General features: G+C 39.3%; 1 protein-coding gene across 1 annotated transcript in view; it reads left to right on the top strand.

The window, feature by feature from the left end:
• The first annotated feature begins 557 nt into the window (after positions 1 to 557).
• SLC30A8 (solute carrier family 30 member 8) overlaps positions 558 to 22915 on the top strand; it is a 37638-nt gene continuing 15280 nt past the window's right edge. Inside the window, exons 1-4 of the mRNA XM_049853856.1 lie at positions 558 to 628; positions 9121 to 9320; positions 16650 to 16796; positions 19984 to 20137. Coding sequence (XP_049709813.1) covers positions 558 to 628; positions 9121 to 9320; positions 16650 to 16796; positions 19984 to 20137 — 572 coding nt within the window. The remainder of the gene's footprint in view (positions 629 to 9120; positions 9321 to 16649; positions 16797 to 19983; positions 20138 to 22915) is intronic.

Below are 22915 nucleotides of genomic sequence, written 5' to 3'. Positions count from 1 at the left end.
GCTAAATCCCAGGAGTAATTCTTTTAGGTTGTGGGAGAGGCAAAAAAAAAAAAAAAAAAAAAAAGATGAGAATGAGATTAGTGTACAAAGGGTAGCTGTTTGCAGTTCACCTAGGCGTGCTCTGATCTGAAGGCCAAACCCCTACATCAGCAATTAGTAGATAACCCTTGAGCTCCTTTGCCTCTTGGAAAGCACAGTTGAATCAGGTAGCATGGGAAACACATACACACGCTCACACACACACACACATACTCACACACACTTCATCCGACCCACCTACAAATCTTCCCAGGAAAGGAGTCTCTGTGGGTGAGAGAATGAGGCCAGGTGATACTTCAAAGAGTCTGTAAAAATTTTAGCAGACCTACCAGACACTGTTGTAGGAAGCTTGTTATTTTGTGTCCTAGAAGACTTTTTATTTTTTTTTTAAATAATTTTTATTGTGCTTTAAGGACTTTTTATTTTTTATCTGTAAAAGCCTGTGAATAATTGTGGTGCTCCTTGGCTTCCCAACTGGGCAATGAGTTAAAACAACAAAAGCTCTTATCCTGACTGCCATGGAGTTTCTTGAAAGAACTTATCTGGTGAATGACAAGGCCACCAAGATGTATGCCTTCACGCTGGACAGGTAACGGACATCTATATCTGCCTCACAATTTTCTGTGCTTTGTATATTCAAGAAATTCCTAGAAGCCACTGCTTCGGAATTTGAAACTTCTGCTTTGCAACTTCAGGGCATTTTGTAAAATTTTATGAGTTGTTGACTGAGTCGTCAAATTTATGTCCTGAAAAACGCAAAGCCCTATGCCGTTGATTTGATTTCTCGAATATTCTAAGTACCTGAAGGAAACAGTTGATTAATGTGTTTTTTCTCTGTAGTTTCTTTTTTGGTAAAATATACACGTACATGCTAATATGTTTTCCTTTCTCTTCTCTGTTAAGATAGGCAGTAAATTGTATTAAATTATATTTTTTAAAAATAGGCTTTTCAACTATATGGGAAAATTGTGGTTAATTGATCTTAAAATTACTTGCTGTTTTCTTAATCATAAAATACCAGTCAGTATGCACATATACAATAAGTATAACAACAACAACAAAAACAAACCAAACCTGTTGCTGTCGAGTCTATTCCGACTCATAGAGACCCTATACGGCAGAGTAGAACTGCCTCACAGGGTAGCTGATTTAAATGTTCTGTAGAGTTCTAGTTCCTTTTAATGTGTCCCATAGTGCCACCTGCAATTATTTTATTAATTTATTTGTATTTATTTAACAATTATTGATTGAACATAGTTGTGCTAAGTGTTGAATATCTAATGCAGAAGAAAATATTCCCAGTCCTAGATCTCTGTCTTCCTGAAGTTTAGGGTCCCAGAAGAAACTAGGCAATTATAATAGAGCATTTCATTGTAATGCTGGGGGTGTTCAATGAGAATACTGTAACAGAACCTGGATTTCACCTGAACTTTGGGCATCAGAGAATGCTATTTCAGAAGAATGATGGCTAGGTTGAGAGCTAAAACAAAAAGCCGTGAGAGTAGGGTTAGGGAAACCTCCATAGAGCATAGGGTGATTTTCCAGGCTGAGAGAATTACATGGTAAAAAAGTAAACATGGAAGAGTAAGTGCTTGGTATGTTTGAGGAGCTGAAAGTGGCTCATGCCAAGTGGGAAGCAAAGAGGAACACACTGAGTACATATCGATGAATAAATAAAACTCTGCAACGAATTTATATTGGGAGCAGAATATGAGAGATTACTTACCCATTAGCTATGTGTGTAACTGTTTTTGTTGGTTTCATGGAAACAAAGTCATATTCTAAAGGGCAGCAACATTGTATTTGATAGTATCATGTATTTGAGTGACCACAGAGAGACTTTTTCTTGGGAAATTTGTAACTTTGCTTAAAAATGTATAATAAAGGCTCTAAAACACCTATTATCTCACATTACAGAATTACTTATCTTTGAAAATATTAGAGATCGTAAACATTAACAAAATCTCATGCTAGGTCAAGCAGAAATTTTGGATCATGAATTGCTAATACTATGGATAATATTAATGGATAATCTCCATTATTGAAATAACAGTATATCCCTTCTCATTAAAATGTTCTTTTAACATTTTGATATAGAAATAAAGTCAACTATTTCTAGTTACAGATATCATTCACTTCATAATGGGTATGGTTTTCGGGACAGAATGCTGATGAAAACTGTCAAATTCATTTTTCTTTTAAAAAAAAGTTAAATCTGGAAGAGATTATTTATTCAGATCCCTCATTTTACTGTTAGGAAACTGAATGCCAGAGAGGATAAATGCCTTTCTTGGGGTCAGATGGTTAACTGTGGCTGTGCTGGGATCTGGATCCATGCCCTGTCTTTGTTAATGTAGTGTCTCCTTTTCCCCTCTACCACCTCATCACACACATTTACACCGTACTGTTGTACTGTTTCCTGACCCCTTGATCTATTTCCTCCTGAGGCCATAGATATCTTGGTGCCCTCACTGGTTCACTTCCTTCCCTCACCTGCCTTGACCTCCTTTCTCATGGATTTTTTTTTTTTTTTCTATTTCATAGACATCAAACCAAAAAACCAAACCTACTACTGTCAAGTCGATTCCCACTCATAGCAACATTGTAGGACAGAGTAGAACTGCCCCATAGGGTTTCCAAGGCCGTAATCTTTATGAATCTTTATGTAATCTTTATGAAAGCAGATTGCCAGATCTTTTCTCTTGTGGCATGGCTGGTGGGTTCTAACAACTAACCTCTCGGTTAGCAGCCTAGTGTGTAACCATTGCGTCAACAGGGCTCCTTCATTTCATAGATAATTCTATTTCATAAATAATTTTGTCCACTGATATTTCTTCCCTCCTCTCCCTCCTCTTTTATCTAAGAAGCCCTCATGGCACAATGATTAAGTGCTTGGCTGCTAACCAGCAGGTCAGCAGTTTGAACCTACTAGTGGCTCCACGGGAGAAAAGACCTGGTGATCTGTTCCCATAAAGATTACAGCCTGGGAAACTATGGGGCAGTTCTACTCTGTCATATAGGGCACTGTGAGTAGGAATAGACTCTACAATATATGGCAACAACCACTTTTATCTACTCATCATCAGCTTTTTATTTAAATTGCTACTAACTGTTGTTGTTGGTTGCAGTTGTCGATTCAGACTCATGGCAGCCCCATGCGCGCAGAGTAGAGCTGCTTCATAGGGCTTTCAAGGCTATGACATTTCAGAAGCAGATTGCCAGCCCTGTCTTCCAAAGTGCCTCTGAGTGGGTTTGAACTGTCAATGTTTCAGCTAGTATTTGAATGCTTAATTGTTTGAATGACCTAGGGACTCCATTTAAGAAACTTAACCTGCAGGCAACTTTATGACCTAATTCCACAAAAGGAGTGTTTCATTTATTTATTGCTTTTAACAAACTACAGCAAAACTTAGTAGCTGAAATCACCATTTTATTACTCTTGATTCTGTGGGTCAAGATTTTGGACAGGGTTCCATGTGAAGTCATCTGGGTTTGTTCACGAGATTGCAGTCTGCTGGAGGCTGGCCTGGGCTGGAAGGTTCAAGATGGCTTCACTCACACGTGTGAGGTGTTCATGCTGGCTGTTGGCTGGGGTCTTCGTTCTTCTTCCCGTGGAATTTCTCTGTGTGGTCTCTCATTCCACTGGGATAGCTTGGACATCTTTAGATGACACTTCAGAGTAGTAAGAGAGTGAAAGTGGGAGCTGAAGGACTCAGAAAGCATAAACCCAGAATTAGAACAGCATCAGTTTTACCACATTTGATTAATTAAAACAAGTCCCAAGGCTCAGATTCAAGGAATGGGGAAATAGAATCTTCCTCTTGATGGCATGTACATACAGGCATGACAGGAATTGTTGGAAATCATCTTTACACATTAAGTTACCATGTGGAGTACTTCCATTGAGCCCTGTAGATGCCATGAACACTACCCCGTAGCCTCTCACCTTTTTCCTTTCTACCCTATCCCCATTTCAATGATGTGATTTCCCGTGCTTTGGACTCATGGTAGCAAAAAGACACTTGCGTGAAGTTGATCTACACATTCCTTATGGTTTTCTTAGAGTGGAATGGAAGGTGTTTGGTTTCTCCTTTTCCTAAGTCATACCTATATTTAAAAGATCCCAGAGGAGTGAAGGAATGGGGAGAAGCTACTAGAATTTCTTTTCAGTATGAAGCACTAAAAGTGATGGCGGAAGAGACTTTCAGAATGGTGGTATGAGTAGCTTAATGGAATCTCTCCCCAACAAAACAACCATTTAACTGATGGAAATTATTAAAAATAATAATAATAAAGCTCTTTAAAACCTGTGGGGTTGTCTTAAGGTCATACAGCAAATTGAGAGCCATATATTTAACAAAGCCTACTAAATTTCAGTAAGAAGAAAGTCTGTGGCATTTGAGCCACAACTCACTAAATTACCTACTCCCCATCCTCTGAGCAGGTGCAGTCAAAAAGACAGACAGCCTTTCACCCTAGCTGTCAGTCAAGAGCTATGACTTCACCTCCAGAGGGACAGGCTGCTGTAATCCTTTATCCTCCCAGCTCTGTGTTTCAGAAGTTCTATTTCATGCAGACATGGCTACAAGGACTGGGACACACTTCTACCACCCAGTCCCCTTGTTTAGGGCAGAATCTCTACTCTAGGGACATCAGGGCCCCAGCTCACTTGCAGGGCAGGAATTCTATGCCAGAAAGTGCAAACCAAGAAGACCAAGGGCTACTATACCTGCCCGGCACCCTTCTTGCAGAGCAGGAGTGTTACTTCCAGAGAAATTGGCCACAGCCCATTTCCCCACTTCTGCTGCAGTGGCACAGAGTTTTTGCCCAGCAAGACAGAAAAGCTATAAGAACAGAGAGTTATGCCGTTCTCTCTAAGGAATTGATGGTACACCAGCTAGACGTTTACTTTGCAGACAGATAGAAGTTTATTTAGAAGAAAGTTTGGGGGGATTTCAAGCCTAGTGCACTATTAAAAACAATGAATATTTTAGTGCTGAGCAATTAAGAGGAGACTGTTCCAACTATGATAAAACAAGTGAAATGGTAGACCAACTAGAAGTTTAACAGAGAAAATGAGGGAAAGAGACAGCTAATAAGAGTCTTCCTGGAGCTGGAGCAAGCTGAAAAGACTGGCCTCAAAGATTACCCTTGTAAAGCAGTCCAACTTTAATTGGAACAGTTTGTAGAACAACTTAGGGCTCTCAGAATTGTTGAAAACAATAAAGAAACCAGCAAGAAATTAGTGGAGGCTAACAGTTGGGTTGCTATGAGTTGGAATTGACTCGATGGCAATAGGTTTTTCTTCTTAACAGTTGGGTGTGATACCAATACAGTCAGAACAACCAGATATTTACCAATGAGACAAAAGAAATAGGCAAAGAGAACGTGTCTAAAACCACTATCATCACTAAGGGGGGGATGGGTAAGGGTGACTGTGCATGTGCCCAAAAACGTACTTTCTGAGGAACAACAACAGAGGCTGTACACTACAGAGGAAACCAGGGAAATGGACCCCACTTACATGGCCCAGATAAGTCACTAAACAAACAAGTAAACAACAACAGCACCAAAAACAAGACCTGAGGGAGATCAGTACCCAAAATTGTTACAATACATTATCTTAAATGTTCAGTTTTCTACAAAATATTACAAGACATGCACAAAAACAAAAAATTGTGGCCCATACAAAGTAAAAAGGGCAGGCAATAGGAACTTCCTTTCAGAGGGCCCAGATATCAGACATAGCAGACAAATACTTCAAGGCAGCTATAATAAATATGTTCAAAGAACTAAAAGAAATCATGTTTAAGGAATTAAATGAATGTGATGAGGTATGATGTCTCATCACATAAAGAATATCATTAAAGATATAGAACCTATATTAAAAAAAAGGGACAAAATGAAAATTCTGGAGTTGAAAAGTAAAATAAAAATGAAAAAAATCGCTAGAAGAGTTCAAAAGTCGATTTGAGCTGACAGAAGAATCAGCAATCTTGAAGATAGATCACTAGAGATTAAGCAATACAAAGAACATAGAGAAAGAAAAATGAACAGAGCCTCAACAAAATGTGGTATACCATTGAGCCTGCTGATACACATGTAATGGGAATATCAGAAGGTGAGAAAAGAGAGAAAAAGAGCCAAAAATATTCAAAGAAATAAGGGCCGAAAACTTCCAAAATTTAATAAAAATATTAATCTACATATCCAAGAAGATCTACAAACTCTAAGTAGAATCAAAGCAAAGAAATCCACACCCTGACACATCATGGTCAAAATGCTGGACTTAAAGCAAGGAGAAAATCTTGAAAACAGCAAGAGAAAAAAGATTTATCATGTACAAGGACATCCTTTGTCTCAGAAACAAAAGAGGCCACGAGGCAGTGAGATGTCATATTCAAAGTGGGAAAAGAAAAAAATAAAAGATAAAACCAGCAACCAAGAATCTGATGACTAGCAAAACTACCTTCCAAAAAAAAAAAATTTTTTTTTTTTTTTAGTGAAGGTTAAATGAAGACATTCCCAGATAAACAAAAACTGAGGGAATTTGTTGCTAGCAGGCCGGCTTACAAATAATACTAAAGGAAATTCTTTAGGCTGAAAGCAATTGACACTATACAGTAATGTGAATTAACACAAAAACAAAGTGTACCAGTAAAGGTAAATTAGGTAGGTAATTATAAAAGACAGTGTATATTGATATACATGGATCAAAAGAGAGCTAAAGTGCCTATACTAATATCAGACAAAAGATGCTTAAAAACAAAAAGAAGTTACTAAAGGTAAAGAGGGATATTTTATAATGATAAAAGGTACAATCTAACAGGAAGCTATAACAAGTATAAACATATACGGACCTAATAAGAGAGCCCTGAAATACATGAAGCAAAAACTGACAGATTTGAAGGGAGAAATTGACGTTCCAGCAATAACAGTTAGAGACTTCAATATCTCACTTTCGGTAATGGGTAGAAAAACGAGGCAGAAAATCAGTGGGATATAAAAGGTCTGAGCAACGTTATTAACCAACAATACCTAACAAGCATATACAGAACACTCCATCCAATAACAGCAAAATACACATTCTTCTTAAGTGTGCATGGAACATTCTCCAGAATAGACCATGTTTATTGGACTGGAGAATTTATTTAGGACACACCCACACAAAAAGCCTCAATACATATAAAATGATTGCAACCATACAACGTATGTTCTCTGGCTGTAATGGAATTAAATTAGAAATCAATAACAGGAGGGAATCTGGAAAATTCTCAAAAAAATGGAAATTAAACAATACACTCTTAAATAACTAATGAGTCAAAGAAGAAATCAAAAGGAAAACTAGAAAATATTTTAAGGTGAATGAAAATGAAAACACAACAGTGAAACTTATGGGATGCAGTGCTTAGAGGAAAATATAAAGCTGAAAACGTCTACATTTTTTAAAAAAGAAAGCTATCGAATCAATACCTTAACTTTCCACCTAAGACTAAAAAAAGAAAAAGAAATAATAAATAGTAGAGTGGAAAAATTTAAATGGAAAAATAGAGAAACGAAACAACAAAAACAAAATAGTTCCTTCTTCAAAAAAATCAGCAAGCTCTTAAGCTGTTGTTGTTAGATGCCCTTGAGTTAGTTCCAGCTCATAGAGACCCCATGTACAATAGAATGAAACTCTGCCTAACCCTGTGCCGTCCTCACAATCATTGTTATGCTTGAGCCCATTGTTGCAGCCACTGTGTCAATCCATCTTGCTGAGGGTCTTCCTTCTTTTCGCTGACCCTCTACTTTACCTTGATATCCTTCTCCAAGGACTGATACCCCTGATAACACGTCCAAAGTAGCCTCCGCCATCCTTGCTGCTAAGGAGCATTCTGGCTGTACTTCTTCTGAGACAGATTTGTTCGTTCTTTTGGCAGTTCATGGTATATTCGATATTCTTCACCAACACCACAATTCAAAGGTGTCAGTTCCAGCTCTGACATCCTATAATCTCTGGATGACTCTAAGTAACATTTGAGCAGAACCGATATATATTGTTTCAGGAAGAATAAATAGGTTTCTAATATTATTATAACTTCAATTGGTTGGTAGAGATTGCCTGCAAAGCTGTGTTAAGAAGGTCTGAGGGTCCTTATGGACTCAGCAACAAAAAGTACTATGAGCTAGTAATGATGTTGCCATGGGGAAGAAAGGGAGAGTGAAGGCATACAATCCTGGATATTTAAATCCTCAAGCTGGCTGGTAAATGCACATTCTAAATCCTCTCCCCACTTTTTTTTTTTTTTTAAATGGGGGCAGTGGTGGTTCAGTGTTAGAAATGTCTCTTTCCTTGTGGGGACCTGGGTTGAATTCCGGCCAATGCATCTTATGCACAGCCACCACCCAACTCTTGGTGAAGACTTGATTGTTGCCATGATGCTGAACGAGTTTCAGTGGAACTTCTGGACTAAGACAGGCTAGAAAAACGGGCCTGATGTTCTACTTCTGAAATCGGCCAGCGAAAACCCTATGGATTGCAACCCCCAGAATCGGGCAGCATTTTGTTCCATTGTGCATAGGGTCGCCATTGGGGGGGATCTCAACAGCTGCTAACGACAACCTCTCTTATTGGTAGCACCCATACCCACTGCCATCGAGCTGATTCTGACTCACAGGGACCCTATCGGACAGAGTAGAACTGCCCCATAGAGTTTCTAAGGAGTGGCTGGTGGATTCAAACTGCCGACCCTTTGAGCAGCCGAGCTTTTAACCACTGAGCCATGAGGGCTCAGTGCCCCCCAAATTTTCATTGTTAATTAACTGGGAAGGAAATATATCAAGGTGTATCTGCTTCCTTTCTCCTTCTTCTTTGACGTCTCTCAATCACCAGTCCTATAGACTAAATAACAGCCTGATTGTATAACAGCCAAACTTTTAGTGGTAGGAACTTTCTTGCCTGTTGAAGGAGCTGTGGATTTTGATTTCGTAGCTAGTTCGCAAATGTCCTAACAGTGGTTCTAAGAATGGGTAGAGCTGCCAGGGAGGTGTTTGTTTGCAACCATGTTCATTTCTTTCTTCTGTCAAACCCATCTACAGAGCGGGACTCCGACAGAAGCCCCTGAATAACGATCAATGTCCTGGAGAGAAGCCAGAGGAGCTGGAGACAGGAGCCTTCTATCACTGTCACAACAACTTCAAGGCCACTGAGAACAGGGTAAAGGAACAGGGCCACGCCAAGTGGAAGCTCTGTGCTGCTTCAGCAGTATGCTTGGTTTTCATGATTGCGGAGGTCGTGGGTGAGTACTTCTCCAAAAGACTTCTCTGATTAAACAAACAAACCAAACTCTGCAGCATTACAAGAAGGTCACCTAAGTTCTTCTTTTAATCGAAGCTTTCGTGTTTCCTGTAATTAGAAAGTAAAAATAGCTTGTTGTTGACTACTTGGAAAGCAGAGGGAAACAAAATAAATTTCATCACTATTGACCGATGACCTCTCACTGCGTGCGTATGGAGTATTTTCATACAATGTATTTTCTACTCATATTCCATAGTTTTTTACATGATTGAGAGCATACTGAATGCTTTTGACCATGACATTAAATACCCTTCAAAAACATTTTTGTTGCCTGAACAATATTCTATAGCGTGCTCCACTGTGAGTTACATAACCATCTCTGTATTGTTAGAAATTTAGGGAGTTTTTTCCTGCTTATGGACAATGATACAATGAAAAACCTTGAATAAAACTCTGCCTGTCTTGCTGGTTATTTCTTTTGAAAAGATTCCTAAAAGAGAAAATAATCGGTTGAAAGGCATAAATATTTCTCAGTGCTTTTTGATGCAGATTGCCTAACTGCTATCCAGACAGTTTGAAACAATTCATACGTCCACCAGCTCTGCATGAGAAAGAGTCAGTCTCCAAACCTTTGCCAAAGTTTATTTAAATTTTTCAGAACCTTTGTTAGTATATGGACAAAGAAGATTTATTTTAATATCTATTTATTTAGTTGTTACTGTTATTTTCTGCATGTTTACTAGTGATTGTATTTTCCTCTGTCAATGCATTTTCTCTTTGCCTTTTATTACCTGTTGTTAATTTTTTAAGAGAACCTTCTAATTCTCTATATTGATCTCTGGGAGCTCTTCATGTAGTTAGGATGTTAAACCTTTGTCGTGTTTGTTATCAATACTTTTCCAGTTTGTCACTTGTATTTCAATTTTGTTTAATTTTTGGCTTGACTTTGAAAAGTTTTATATCTTACATCGGTCATTTTATCAAAATTTTCATTTTGATGTGATTTTCTTTTACTATTTTACCACTTTCGTGCTTAGTAATCCTTCCTCATGTAGTGAACAGATATTTTGTTTCTTTTTGCTCAATTTTTCGCATTTAATTTTTAAGTCAGTCTGAAATCATATATTGCATGTTCTAAGGACTAAAAAATCTTTTTCTAAACAGCTAACGAAAACTTCAGCATCATTTATGGAATAGCGATTCTGTCCCCCATTGATTTTTGATCTTTCTTTTTTATCATTTATCAATTATTTGTAAGTAATAGGCTCTAGTCCTAAGGTGCTTTATTGATCTGTGTTTCTAGTCTTCTGCCAGTGACATACTTAACCTAATTAATGTACATTTATATGTTATAATGTCTGTTGGTCTCTCCTCATTATTATTTGTTGAATAGAAAAGGTGACATAACGGCTATTTATCCCCGAATATTATCCGAATTAAACATGAGAATCATTTTGTTCAGCACCCTTTAAAATCTAATTATGATTTTTTATTGGCATATAAATAAAGTTATTTATCCATTTATTCATGTCTTCTATATCTCTCAGATAAGTTTTGTGGTTTTTGTTTGTTGGAAAACATGGACGGCCTATTTCTCGTCAGAGTTATTTCTGGTTATTTTATATGTTTGGCTTATTCTTTCCAGGGATGAATGGGGTCTTTCTTTTCACATTACCTATTTTCTAGATAGTTACTCCATGTATTCTGTAAAGTTTTGATTTTAGCATATTCATTTTTGTACTCAACAATGTACTTGAATTATTGTCCCTTCTAAAGGTTTTTAGTTCATTTTCCTTGTATCTCATCCCTCTTTCCCACTCAGGAGATAACCTACTTTTGTGCCAAAACATATATTTCTCTTAATTTTTAATAGTTACATCTCTTCTCTCTGTTTCATATTTTTATCATATTTAATAATTTCCTGTGCTAAAAATATCTTACACTTAACTATTTACCTGTTAAGCAAAATGTTACCTGAGGATTTAAGTATTTTTAAATTATGTTAATGAAATATTTCCTAGTCTTAGGCTTTTAAAAAAAATTAACAAATAATTAAGGATGAATGTTGATTTTTGTGAAATACACTTTCTTTTAAATGTATTTTTTTTTAAATTTTTGATTCATCATTGGGATGTATAATATTAAGAGATTATTAAGAGATTTTCTAATATAATCTTTGCATGACTGGCATTATGATGATAGAGAGAATCAGCTTGAATGCAATGGGTCTTATTCCAGGAACTTATACTCATGATTTATGTAGGATCACTATGAGCTGGAATAGACTCCACAGCAATGGATTTTTTTTTTTGGTTTATGCCAGGAACTAAAAAAAAAAAAAAACCAAACCCATTGCTGTTGAGTCGATTTTGACCCATAGCGACCCTATAGGACAGAGTAGAACTGCCCCATAGAGTTTCCTAGGAGCACCTGGCAGATTTGAACTGCCAACCTTTAGGTTAGCAGCCGTAGCACTTAACCACTACACCACCAGTGTTTCCAAATGTTCCTAGGTGGCACAGATTGTTTGAATTGACTGGTAACCTAAAGGTTAGTGGTTCAAATCTACCCAGTGGTACCACGGAAGAAAAGGCCTAGTGTCCTGCTTCCATTAAGGCTACAGACAAGAAAATCCTATGGAGCAGTTTCACTTTGCACATATGGGGTCACCATGAGTCGGAATCGACGTGACAACAACTAACAAGAGTATGTCGGGAAGTTGATGAGTGTTTCCCATGTATTACCTACCTAATCCCGATGCAATACCTAGGAGGTAGGTTCTATTACTAATCTCACTTTACAGACAAGGAACCTGAAGTACAAAAAGTAAAGTAATTCTGCTAAGGTAACATACCTGTAAGTGGCTGGCAGTCTGGTTTGTAGGGCTCGTGTTCCTAGGCTATCACTATGGTGCCTCTGAACCTCACCAGGGTGGCTATTCTTTTAATGCTTTGCTGAATCTAAGTCACTAATGTTTTCTTTAGGATTTTTACATCATTATTAATAATTATGTATAATAATTAAAATCTGATGGCCTATCTATCTAAGGCAGTGGTGTGGGTAGGGGGTGGGGTGAAATCTAGAATTGTAGGTACTGGCAAGAAGGGCTTGAAGACTCAGCTGGGGAATCTGAATTCATTCTGTAGGCCTTGAGTAGTAATTGATGTTTAGAACTGGGGTGAGGCAGGTCAGAGAGCTGTGCTCAGAGAGAGATAATTGGCCATAGGGTGCAGAGTAGATTAGAGGAAGGAACAAAAGAAGGCTGTAAGCATCAATGCATCCACTGTTAAGGGGCCTTTGAACCTATTGAAATGTAACTCTTGCTGATTGCTTTAAACATTCCTAACTGTAGAAAAACCATAAAGAGGAGTTACAGTGCAGATGTAAATAAGTATCTTTCTTTCAAAAGATAAACATACAGACATGATAACTCGGAAAAATATGCTTAAGTATGGCCATTAGTAGAAAAAATGTGTAGTGTTCCAGGAGAGGCACCTGAAGCAGGGCTACTTAGAGTTAAGCAATGATGGAGGAAACTCCAGATCACTAGACTAAAATACAGAGCTGGGGAGTAGGCTGGGGAAAACGTTAACTATCTCAGAAGGGAAAAGTTCTTAATGCCACTCTCTTAGTGAGAGAATGGTATAACTAAGGGGTGGCATAACCACAAGCTTTACTGTTAGGGGTACTTACCTTGTGCTAGACCCAGAGTGTCCCAAAAGTTTATGTCACTTATATTTTTTTGAGGTTCCTAATATTAAAAATGGAAGAAATGTAAAAACGTGCCAATAAAAATTGTGGAATATTTTAAATACACGTTAAATAACAACTCAATGTGTCTTTTGCATAAGATATAGTATAAGGAGCCCTGGTGGTGCAATGGTTAAGTGCTCAGCTGCTAGCTGAAAGGTTGGCAGTTTGAACCCACCCAGGGGCTCTGTGGGAGAAAAGACCTGTAGAGCTGCTTCGGTAAAGATTACAGCCTAGAAAATTCTATGGGGTAGTTCTCTACTCTGTCACATGGGTCGTTATGAGTCAAAAATTGATTCAACAGCATGTAATAATAATGTTATAATAATGTTATTCTTAAGGTAATTAAAGAATTTTTAAAATATGAATTAATAGTCTACAAAAGTGTAGTACAGTAATTGTGCACAACATTAATGTTGTCAAGTGAATATTTACTTCTTTTACTTTTGTCAGTATGTATCTGTACTCCATGGAAAACATCATTTGGTCTTAATATCGACTGTCTAGATCTGAGGTGATTTGTGAATATGAGACCCAGTCCTAATGGCTCACTTCCCTTCCTGGTATCACCTTCATCCCACACGCCCTAAACAACAACAACAAAAAAAACCAAACCCAGTGCCATCGAGTCTATTCTGACTCATAGCGACCCTATTTTATAGGTAGGGTCTATTTCCAAGACTTAGTCCTTTCTGTTCCTCTCCTGTCTTGTTACAAGGGCACTGCTCTTCATGTCTTGCCAAGAAATCCAGAAATACATCTGTAACTACCTTAGTTCATGCCTCCGTCATAATTTCCTGGAGACCATTACAGTAGCCTCTTAACCTCTAGCTTCTCCTTCCTCCAAATCATCATCCAAATTGCTGGAAAGGTGCCTCTCAAAATCTTAAGTAGATCTCCTTAGACCATGGAATAACATTCAGATTCCTTAGCCTAACATATAAAACCCAACACCAAGGGCCCCCAATCCACGTTTCCAGTCTTATTACCCGTTATTCCCCCAATACTCCGCCCCTCTGCCTTTCCTCAAAGGTGCCATGTTCTTTCATTTCTGTGTTTTTGCTCGTGTACTTCACTCTTCCTGAAAAACTCTTTTCTTACTAGTTCCTGCCTCTCTCTTTTCTAAAAAGTTCCTCTATGTTCCCAGCAAGTATGGCTCTCTGACACCCTAGTCCATCATACATAGCTTTAGTATAGTGAGTTTTAGACAGCGAGATCATTACGGAGAGGGACTGTGATTTATCTTTGTGTATCTTGCCCTGGGTACCAAGCATGGTAAGGGCTCAATAATACTGGCTGAATGATTGAATTAATTGTCAAGAATACCCCATGCTTTCAGAAGCAAACGCAAATTTAGTTGCAAACTACCTCTTACAAACAATTTGCTCCACAGGAGTCAGCATGATTGGCCACAGTTTTCTGGATCGTTCTAGTAAGTAGCCCTGATGGTTGCAAAATGGTTCTCAGTTCCATGTGCCTTCCATATTAACATGCTCCCTCCAAAGCAAGCTCTTTTTCTTTCTTGATTTCCTGCTGACTAAGCTGAGCCTGTTGAACAAACCCTATAAGGCTTCATTTCCTTGACTTAGGCCACATTTTCAGCCCGGCACCGTGGAATTGTCACCATCAGTCATTGCTGAGACCACGGCAGGCTGCTTATCTACATGTAGCCATTCTCTGGGCAAGAAATAATGCATGATTAACACAGCTTTATCATCAGGCCCAAGCCTGGCAGGTAGAGCAACACTAGAGGATAATTGGAAGGACAGCTGATTTGTTAGCAAAATGTTGCTTTTTGTCTCATGAATCATTCCGATTTTTGCGCTGACAGCTCAGTAAAAAGCTTGAAGACTACTTTGCTTCAGACCATTAAACTTTGACAAACCAGTTATTAACTACATTTAGAGCCAGCGGTCTGTGGGGGTTATTGCAATTATGAGCCATATATGTAATTTTTTGTAATCATTAGGCAAGACAAGGTAAGCCTGATGATGGAGGGTCTGGTGACTGACAGTGCCCATCGCTTGACAGCACACAAGGCAATAAACAGTTGCTGGGAAGATGAATCAGTCAGCAAAAGCTCTTTGCTGGCAAGCTGTAGTAAGAGCAATAAAGGTTATTGCTCTCCAACAACAAGTTTGGTTAGGGAAAGAACAAACAGGGTTTCTTTGACTTCTACTTTGGAGGTTCGGCCTAGTTATCTAGTGCTGCTATAACAGAAATACAAGGAGGTGGTTTTAAAGAACAGATGTTTATTTTCTTACACTTTAGGAGGCTGTTTTTGTTATTGCTAGGTGCCGTCGAGTCCATTTTCGACTCATAGTGGCCCAATGCGACAGAGCAGAACTGCCCTATAAGGTTTTCTTGGCTGTAATCTTTATGGAAAGATCAGGTCTTTCTCCTGCAAAGTGGCTGGGTGGGTTTGAACCTCCAACCTTTTGGTTAGCAGCTGAGCACTGAAACTTGTGCCACCAGGGGTCAGAATTCAGGGCATTGGCTCTAGGGGAAGGCTCTGTCTGCTCAGGGGGAAGATCTGCCCCTTTTAGCTTGTCTTCCTTTGTTCCTTGGTGATCACCACGTGTCATCACTCTTCCCCTATTTGTGCTTCCTTTCTTGTCTGGCTAATTTGCTGCTTTTATATCTCAAAAGTGACTGGCTTAAGCCACCCTACACTGGTACTGCCTCATTAATATAACAAAGAACACCCTATTCCCAAATGGGATTACATCCACAGGAATATGGGTTAGGATTTACAACACATATTTTTTGGGAGCACAATTCAATCCATAACAAGGCTGGAGGTATTTTCTCAAAAAAGAATTAGAGAAAAATAGGGAGAGCACACCAAATGGAGAGAAAAGTAAGGCAAGACTTACGTAGCTTGAATTGTTGTTGCGCTCAAAAAGCCCATTGGGAGGTATTCGTCCTTTCTTCTTTCTGCTCCACACTATTTACAACAGTGATCGCAAACTCAAAGGTTTAGGAGCTAGGTAACCCATTGGCCATTGCTGTCAAGTTGATTCCGACACATAGCAACCCTACAGGACACAGTAGAGTTTCCAAGGAGCACCTGGTGGATTTGAACTACCAACCTTTTGGTTAGCAGCCATAGCACTTATTCCACCAGGGTTTCCTTAGTGGCCAAGTGGATAACAAATTAATAAAACAAAACGAAGTGGTGAAAATGATGGTAGGATTGCAAGTCAAATAAAAACACATATGTGGGCCAGGTTATGACCTCTGTTTTATAGACAAAAGTCTAGATTCTCGGCCTTTGAACATGGCATATACATTTCCAGCTTCATCTTCCTATATTCCTTTATTATGCATCCTTGTGGCCCAGTCTAACTGGGATGTTCTCCAAATGTGACTCTCACACTTCCCAATATCTGAACCTCTGCTCTACGAGGAATGGCCTTTCCCTTGAAATGTCTACATGTTCAGATCCTACCCACCTTCTGGGTCTTGGTTTCTTTACTTGTCATATTTGGAAGAAGGGTGGATTAAATAAACTTTAAAAGTCCTTTCTGTTCTAAAGTTTTGTGAGTCTTAACCCCGTGTAACATTCTGCATCCCCCAGGTGGACACGTTGCTGGGAGTCTTGCTGTCGTCACAGATGCTGCTCACCTCTTAATTGACCTGACCAGTTTTCTGCTCAGTCTCTTCTCCTTGTGGTTGTCATCGAAGCCTCCCTCCAAACAGTTGACATTTGGATGGCATCGAATAGGTACAGTTTGCTGACTGAGCATATAACAGCAGATTAGTAGTGCAGTCGGAACAAGGGTAAAAATGGAAGGTACAAAGCAAAACCTTGTCTAGAAATTCCTTAGAGGCACATCTCTGGTGCACAGACTAAAACAAGCCTCTGTGTTGAGATGTGTCTTATCAACATTAATTCAAATAATAGGCAGCTAAGTTGCACTAACTCTACTCCTACTAGACAATAGGAACATGAGTATCCCTTTAACAATCCCTTCTCCTCCAGGGTAACAGCCTTGATATTCTCCACTGAATTACTCTGTATTCCTGGGAGAGAGGACAGGGGTAAGACTTCTGCCACATTGCAAAGTAAGGCACAGAGAGCCTAAGAGAGTTGCGGAGATCGAAGCGCTTCTTACAGCAGATTTGGGAACAGAATATGGGTTTCCTTACTCACACCACACCACTTAGCATGCACCAGAGAATGGCTTAGCTGATTAGCTTGTTCAATTATATAAAAAGAAGAAGGAGGAGGAGGAGAGGAGAAAGAGAAAGAAAAGAAAAAGGAGAAGAAAACAAGGAGGGGGAGGGGAAAAGGAGGAGGAGGAAAAGTAGAAGGAGGAGGACAGAAGAAGAAGATTCACACTGGTTGAGAAATTCAATGTGAAGGAGACCTGAGGGCAGAGTGAAGGTGGCAGAAGATGACCACATGGCCCATGTTTACTGAAAGGAGCCGCTAGACCCAGACCCTAGTTTGCAGATTGACAGCTGTGGATTTTGACTTTCCAAGCTTAGAATGATGGGATGTTCTAATTTCAAAACAAACAATTTCTCATCAAAAGTGTTTTGAATTGCCTAACCTTGAACATTCAGAGAGAGATGAGTCAATAAATAGAAACAAAGAGTTCGCAATGTTATCAGAGCATACTTTTGCCAGTGCCTTAACAGAGCTATACTTGGAAACATGGACCCTTGGCTGCGTACTTGTCATTAGTCTGTATAAACTTTTACACTCAACCCTTTCTGATACATTGGTCAAAGCTCTTTCGTGAACACAGGTTGTTTTGTTAACATAGGGTGGACCGGAACATAGATCACTCCTTGTATTTTCTCATTCTGGCCATGGAAATCTATGAGCATTGGCATTCTAGAAGGCCAGTGCTGTCCAATAGAACTCTGTTATTAGGAACATGTTCTATATTATAGAATATAATATGGTTGTTGAGCATTTGAAATGTGTCTAGTGCCACTGAAGACTTGGATTTTAATTTAAATTCAAACAGCCATATATAGCTGGTGGCTACCATATTGGACAGTGCCACTATAGATCTACAGGTGAGCTCAACACGTTCACAGACTGGTTTGGCTATCCCGGTGACCTCTGTTATACTAACAGGTTTCTTAGCAGTTATTGTAGCCCATGTCAATGCTTCCAAATGTGTTTCTTTTCCTAACTAGTTGCTTTTGGATTCCTGACTCTTTTTGTCTTTGGGTTTTGACCCCACTCCTGCCTTTGGACTTGATATTTAGGTTTTGTCCTCCCAGGTCTCACCATACCTCTCTGGTCATAGATTTAGATTTGGATATGCTCTACTTGCTTGCCCCAATTTAGACTCTCTAGGGTAGGAAACATACTAGTTGACTTCTGTAAACCCAGTCTCTCTTCCTAGCTAATCAGCAATTCTCGGGCCTGATTCACATACCTTCTACAAAGGGGGATTTTAAATAGCCTGGCCTGACTAACGATAAATATTTCTTGAGTGCTTGCTATATGCAACATATTATACATTAAATGCCATTACTATACCTCCAACACTTAACTGATTGTACCACCCATGGACTCCACAGATAAGGAAACTCAGGCTCAAACAGGTTAAGTTACTTGTCCAAGACCACACAGCCAGTAACTGACAGACCACACATGACTGACACTTAAACTCTTGCCCTAACCATCTGGACCAGCATTTTAGAAAGTGTGAAAAATGTACACTGGTGGTAAGTTGGATGATTTAAAAAGTCACTTGGACCATAATTTTTTTTTATTTTTTAATATGTGTTAGAGAATAAACTAGCACATCAAACATTTTCATTTCAAATATTTTCATTTAGGAAAAAGCTAAGGGTAAAACCCGAATTTATTCAAAGAAAATATTAAGTGGCTATGAGACAGTTGGCATGCGGATGTGATAAAAATCATGAAAGTTATATGCAAATGACTGAAGTCTGGGAAACAATGTGTCACATTCAGCAAAATAGTATGTTACACTACTTGGCTGTACACGAGACTAGTATATAGGATTAATTTAAGGGGGGGAAGGTAAAAACGATTGAACGTGCCTGACCACTGGTTTGAAGAATACTTTTGATCCTCCTGGGCTTTTTGAATCTATCTATGAGGCTGAGTTCAAGACCAAGGTGTGGTGTTAAAGAACTCCTAAATGAGCAATGGTACTTTTCTGGATGGGCAGGTTGAACACTATCCTATCTTTAAATATTGATGTTAATGTCTCCATTCCAATGCTAATTTTCCTTCCTGTTACTTTAAAATGCAGTTAGAGTGTTGATGAGCCTCTGCACTCGCCTCTGTTTATAATATGTTGGGTTGGCAAGTCAAGTTCATTTTCATCAAATACCCCCTGAAGCCTTCTCTTATGACTATTTTATTTCACTGGAGGTGCTGGTACTGGCAAGTTGTAAATGTTTTATGGTGAAATTAAGAGTTTCTAAACACATTTTACTCTTTGTGCCTCGTTATTTCATCTCCTAATAATCTTCCATCATTTTAACTCCTGTTTAAATTAAAATCCCTAGGGAAAACATCGAGGGCAGGCAGCAATTAATATGCTTTAAAAATTTGCTGGAATATACTTAGTGATATGGAGCATAATGAACTCAAACGCTGGTGTTTTATGAATGCCATATTAAAGTGCCTGGTATTAGTCCTGAAATCCGTTCACACTTTGGCTTCGTGAATCACTAAGTGAACCAGTTTGAAGCTGTTTTTTGGGGGTGGGGGCAGGCACGAATTACCCAATAAACAAGGTACACAGGGACACAATTAAGCCTGCGCCTTGCTTACTTTAAACCGGTGAATACTGTGCTTACTGGTAATCTGCCACTAGGTGGGGGGCACCCATGTCTTATGACTCTTGGGAAGGTTAGGGTGATCTGGGAATTTGCTGAGTGTGGGTGTCTTTGCATGTTTGAATCCCTAGAAATCCTCGGTGCCCTGCTGTCCATCCTGTGCATCTGGGTGGTGACTGGCGTGCTGGTATACCTGGCATGCGAGCGGCTGCTGCACCCTGATTACCAGATCCGGGTGACTGTGATGATTATCTTCTCAGGCTGTGCAGTGGTGGCCAACGTCATGTAAGTCAGCCTTACATACCGCACATGATGTTATCTTTAACCTTGTCTGGATGGAGATTTTTTTTTTTCATTCCTTTATTGTAAGGATAAGGAGCCCTGGTGGTGCAATGGTTAAAGTGCTCGGCTGCTAATCAAAAAGTTGGTGGTTCAAATCCACCAGTGGTTCTGGAGGAGAAAAGACCTGGGGATCTGATCCTGTAAAGATTATATCTGTGAAACCCTATGAGGTATTTCTACTCTGTCATATAGGGTCACTGTGTCAGAATCAACTCTACATCACACAACAACAACATTGTGAGGATAGGTCCCTGGGTGGGGCAAATGATTTGCGCTCAACTGCTAATCTAAAAGTTGGTGGTTCAAATGCATCCAGTAGTACCAAGGAAGGAAAGGCCTGGTGATTTGCTTCCATTAAGATTACAACAAAGAGAACCCTATGGAGAAGTTTTATTCTGCAATACATGGGGTCGTCATTAGCTGGAATCAACCCCATGGAAGCCAACAATACAACATTGTGAGGACGGAAGAGACCAGACGGGATGTTCAAATGGCTCTAAGACTGAAAATGAAGCTAGTTGAGCCAGCTTAAGAAACTGGGCAGGAAAGCTGCAGGGTGTTTTAATACTGATTCCTCATAGCTAGCAATTTTGAATACTTCCTATATGCCAGAGGTCGGGCTAAGCTCTCCTGATATACATTATCAAGTTTACTGTTCATAAGATCCCTACTTTACAGTTACAGCTTAGGGAACTGAAGCTCAGAGAGATTAAACAATGTGTCAGTGAGGAAGCGTAGAGCCAAGGTTTGAATCCAGGTCCTCTGAACTCAGAATCAAGCTCCTAGTCACTCTGCTCTTTCATGTATATTGTTGGTTCCATATGGGACAGGACTTATTTCTGTTCAACTTTTGTTAGGGAGCAGATTATGGGCTATCCAGAGAGATGGGTCCTTAAAGCTAATTTCATTTAGTCCCCTTTTTACTCTTGTAGCCCTGGAGGTCAGGGGTGAAGAAGTCAAGCTACTAACCAAAAAGGTCGGCACTTCAAATCCATCAGGTGCTCCTTGGAAACCCTATGGGGCAGCTCTACTCTGTCCTATAGGGTTGCTATGAGTCAGAATCAACACAATGGCAACAGGTTTGTTTTTTTTTCCTTCTCTTGAATTATCTTTTGCAATATCCTCAAAAATGGCCATTTGTTTCGTACATTAAAACAAGACTAATACCAGGGAATTTTTGTTAGTTGCTGTCAAGTTGATTCTCACTTGTGTAGACCCCATGCATATAGAGTAGAACTGCTCCATAAGGTTTTCAAGGATATGATCTTTTGGGAGCAGATTGCCAGGCCTGTCTTCTCAGGCACTGCTGGTGGATTCAAACCACCAACCTTCCTGCTAGTCAAGTGCTTTACAATTTGCTCACTCAGGAAACCTAACAGGGAATTGATTACCCTCCAGAATAGCCTCTTTTGTCTTTGCATCACTGTGACTGTAGGAAAATTCTTCCTTCAGCTTCTTGGCAAAACTCTCTCTTTAGTTCCCACCTCTTGATCCTATTTCTGTGTTTGTAGCTAAGGAAGACAAACCTACATCTACCATGTAACCGTTTTTCAAACATTTGAAAAGAGCTAGTGTTCCTCACCTCCTGATCCATTTGATTATTCTCCTATCCAGGCAGCCTTAAACCTTTCTTGCAGAACATGGTCTCATGTCTCCTGCCAGCTTGGTCTGCTATGCTCCAAAGGAACTACTTAACTGCTCACGACAATGGGGTTTTGAAGCCAGGGCTTTAATTCTTTTGGGTCAGTTTCTTCCTTCTCATTTTGTTGTTTTGGAGGGGTTTGAAGTGATTCTTCTTATTTATTTATCTTTTATTGTTGTGTGTGTATATATATATACATATATCTATCTATCTCACAACATTTGCCAAGGCAATGTTTTTCAGGTGTATATAAATTACATTAATCATGTTGTACAAATCCTTCTCATTTGATGATCTAGTTCTGGGTAGCTATACCTAAAAATGCCTGCCTGCCTGCCTGCCTGCCTGCCTGCCTGCCTGCCTTCTCTCTCTCTCTTCCTTCCTTCTGTTCTCCCACCCCTCCTTCTTCTTCCCTCCTCTCCTCCCTTCCTTTCTTTTTCTATCATCTCTATCTATCTATCTATCTATCTATCTATCTATCTATCTATCTATCTATCTATCTATCTATCTATCTATCTATCTATCTATCTATCTATCTATCTATCTATCTATCTATCTCTCTCTCTCTCTCTCTCTCTCTCTCTCTCTCTCTCTCTCTCTCTCTCTCTCTCTCTCTCTCTCTCTCTCTCTCTCTCTCTACCTACCTACCTACCTACCTACCTACCTACCTACCTACCTATCTATCTATCTATCTGTCATCTATCTATCATAGAGAGAATAATTGCTCCTCAGAGACATCCATATCCCAGTTTCTGGAATCTCTGAATATGTTTCCTTACATGGGAAAATGGAATTTTCAGATGTGTTTAAATGGGCTCTTGAGGTGGTGAGATTATCCTGGATTATGTGGGTGGGCCTGATATAATCAATCTCAAGAGTCCTTATAAGAAGGAGGTGTGAGGTTAGAGAGGAAAGACATTGCTACACTGCTGGCTTTGAAGATGAAGGAAGTGGCTATGATCTAAGGAATGTAGATAGACTCTAGAAGCTGGAAAAGGCAATAAAATGAATTCTATCCTAGAGCCTCCAGAAGGAATCCAGCTCTGTGGACCTATTCTAGATTTCTGACCTCCAGAAAT

This window comes from Elephas maximus, chromosome 15 (genome assembly GCF_024166365.1).
Source record: "Elephas maximus indicus isolate mEleMax1 chromosome 15, mEleMax1 primary haplotype, whole genome shotgun sequence".
Taxonomy (NCBI): Eukaryota; Metazoa; Chordata; class Mammalia; order Proboscidea; family Elephantidae; genus Elephas; species Elephas maximus.
The sequence above is the reverse complement of the archived record's forward strand: the minus strand, read 5'-3'. Positions and strand labels throughout refer to the sequence as shown.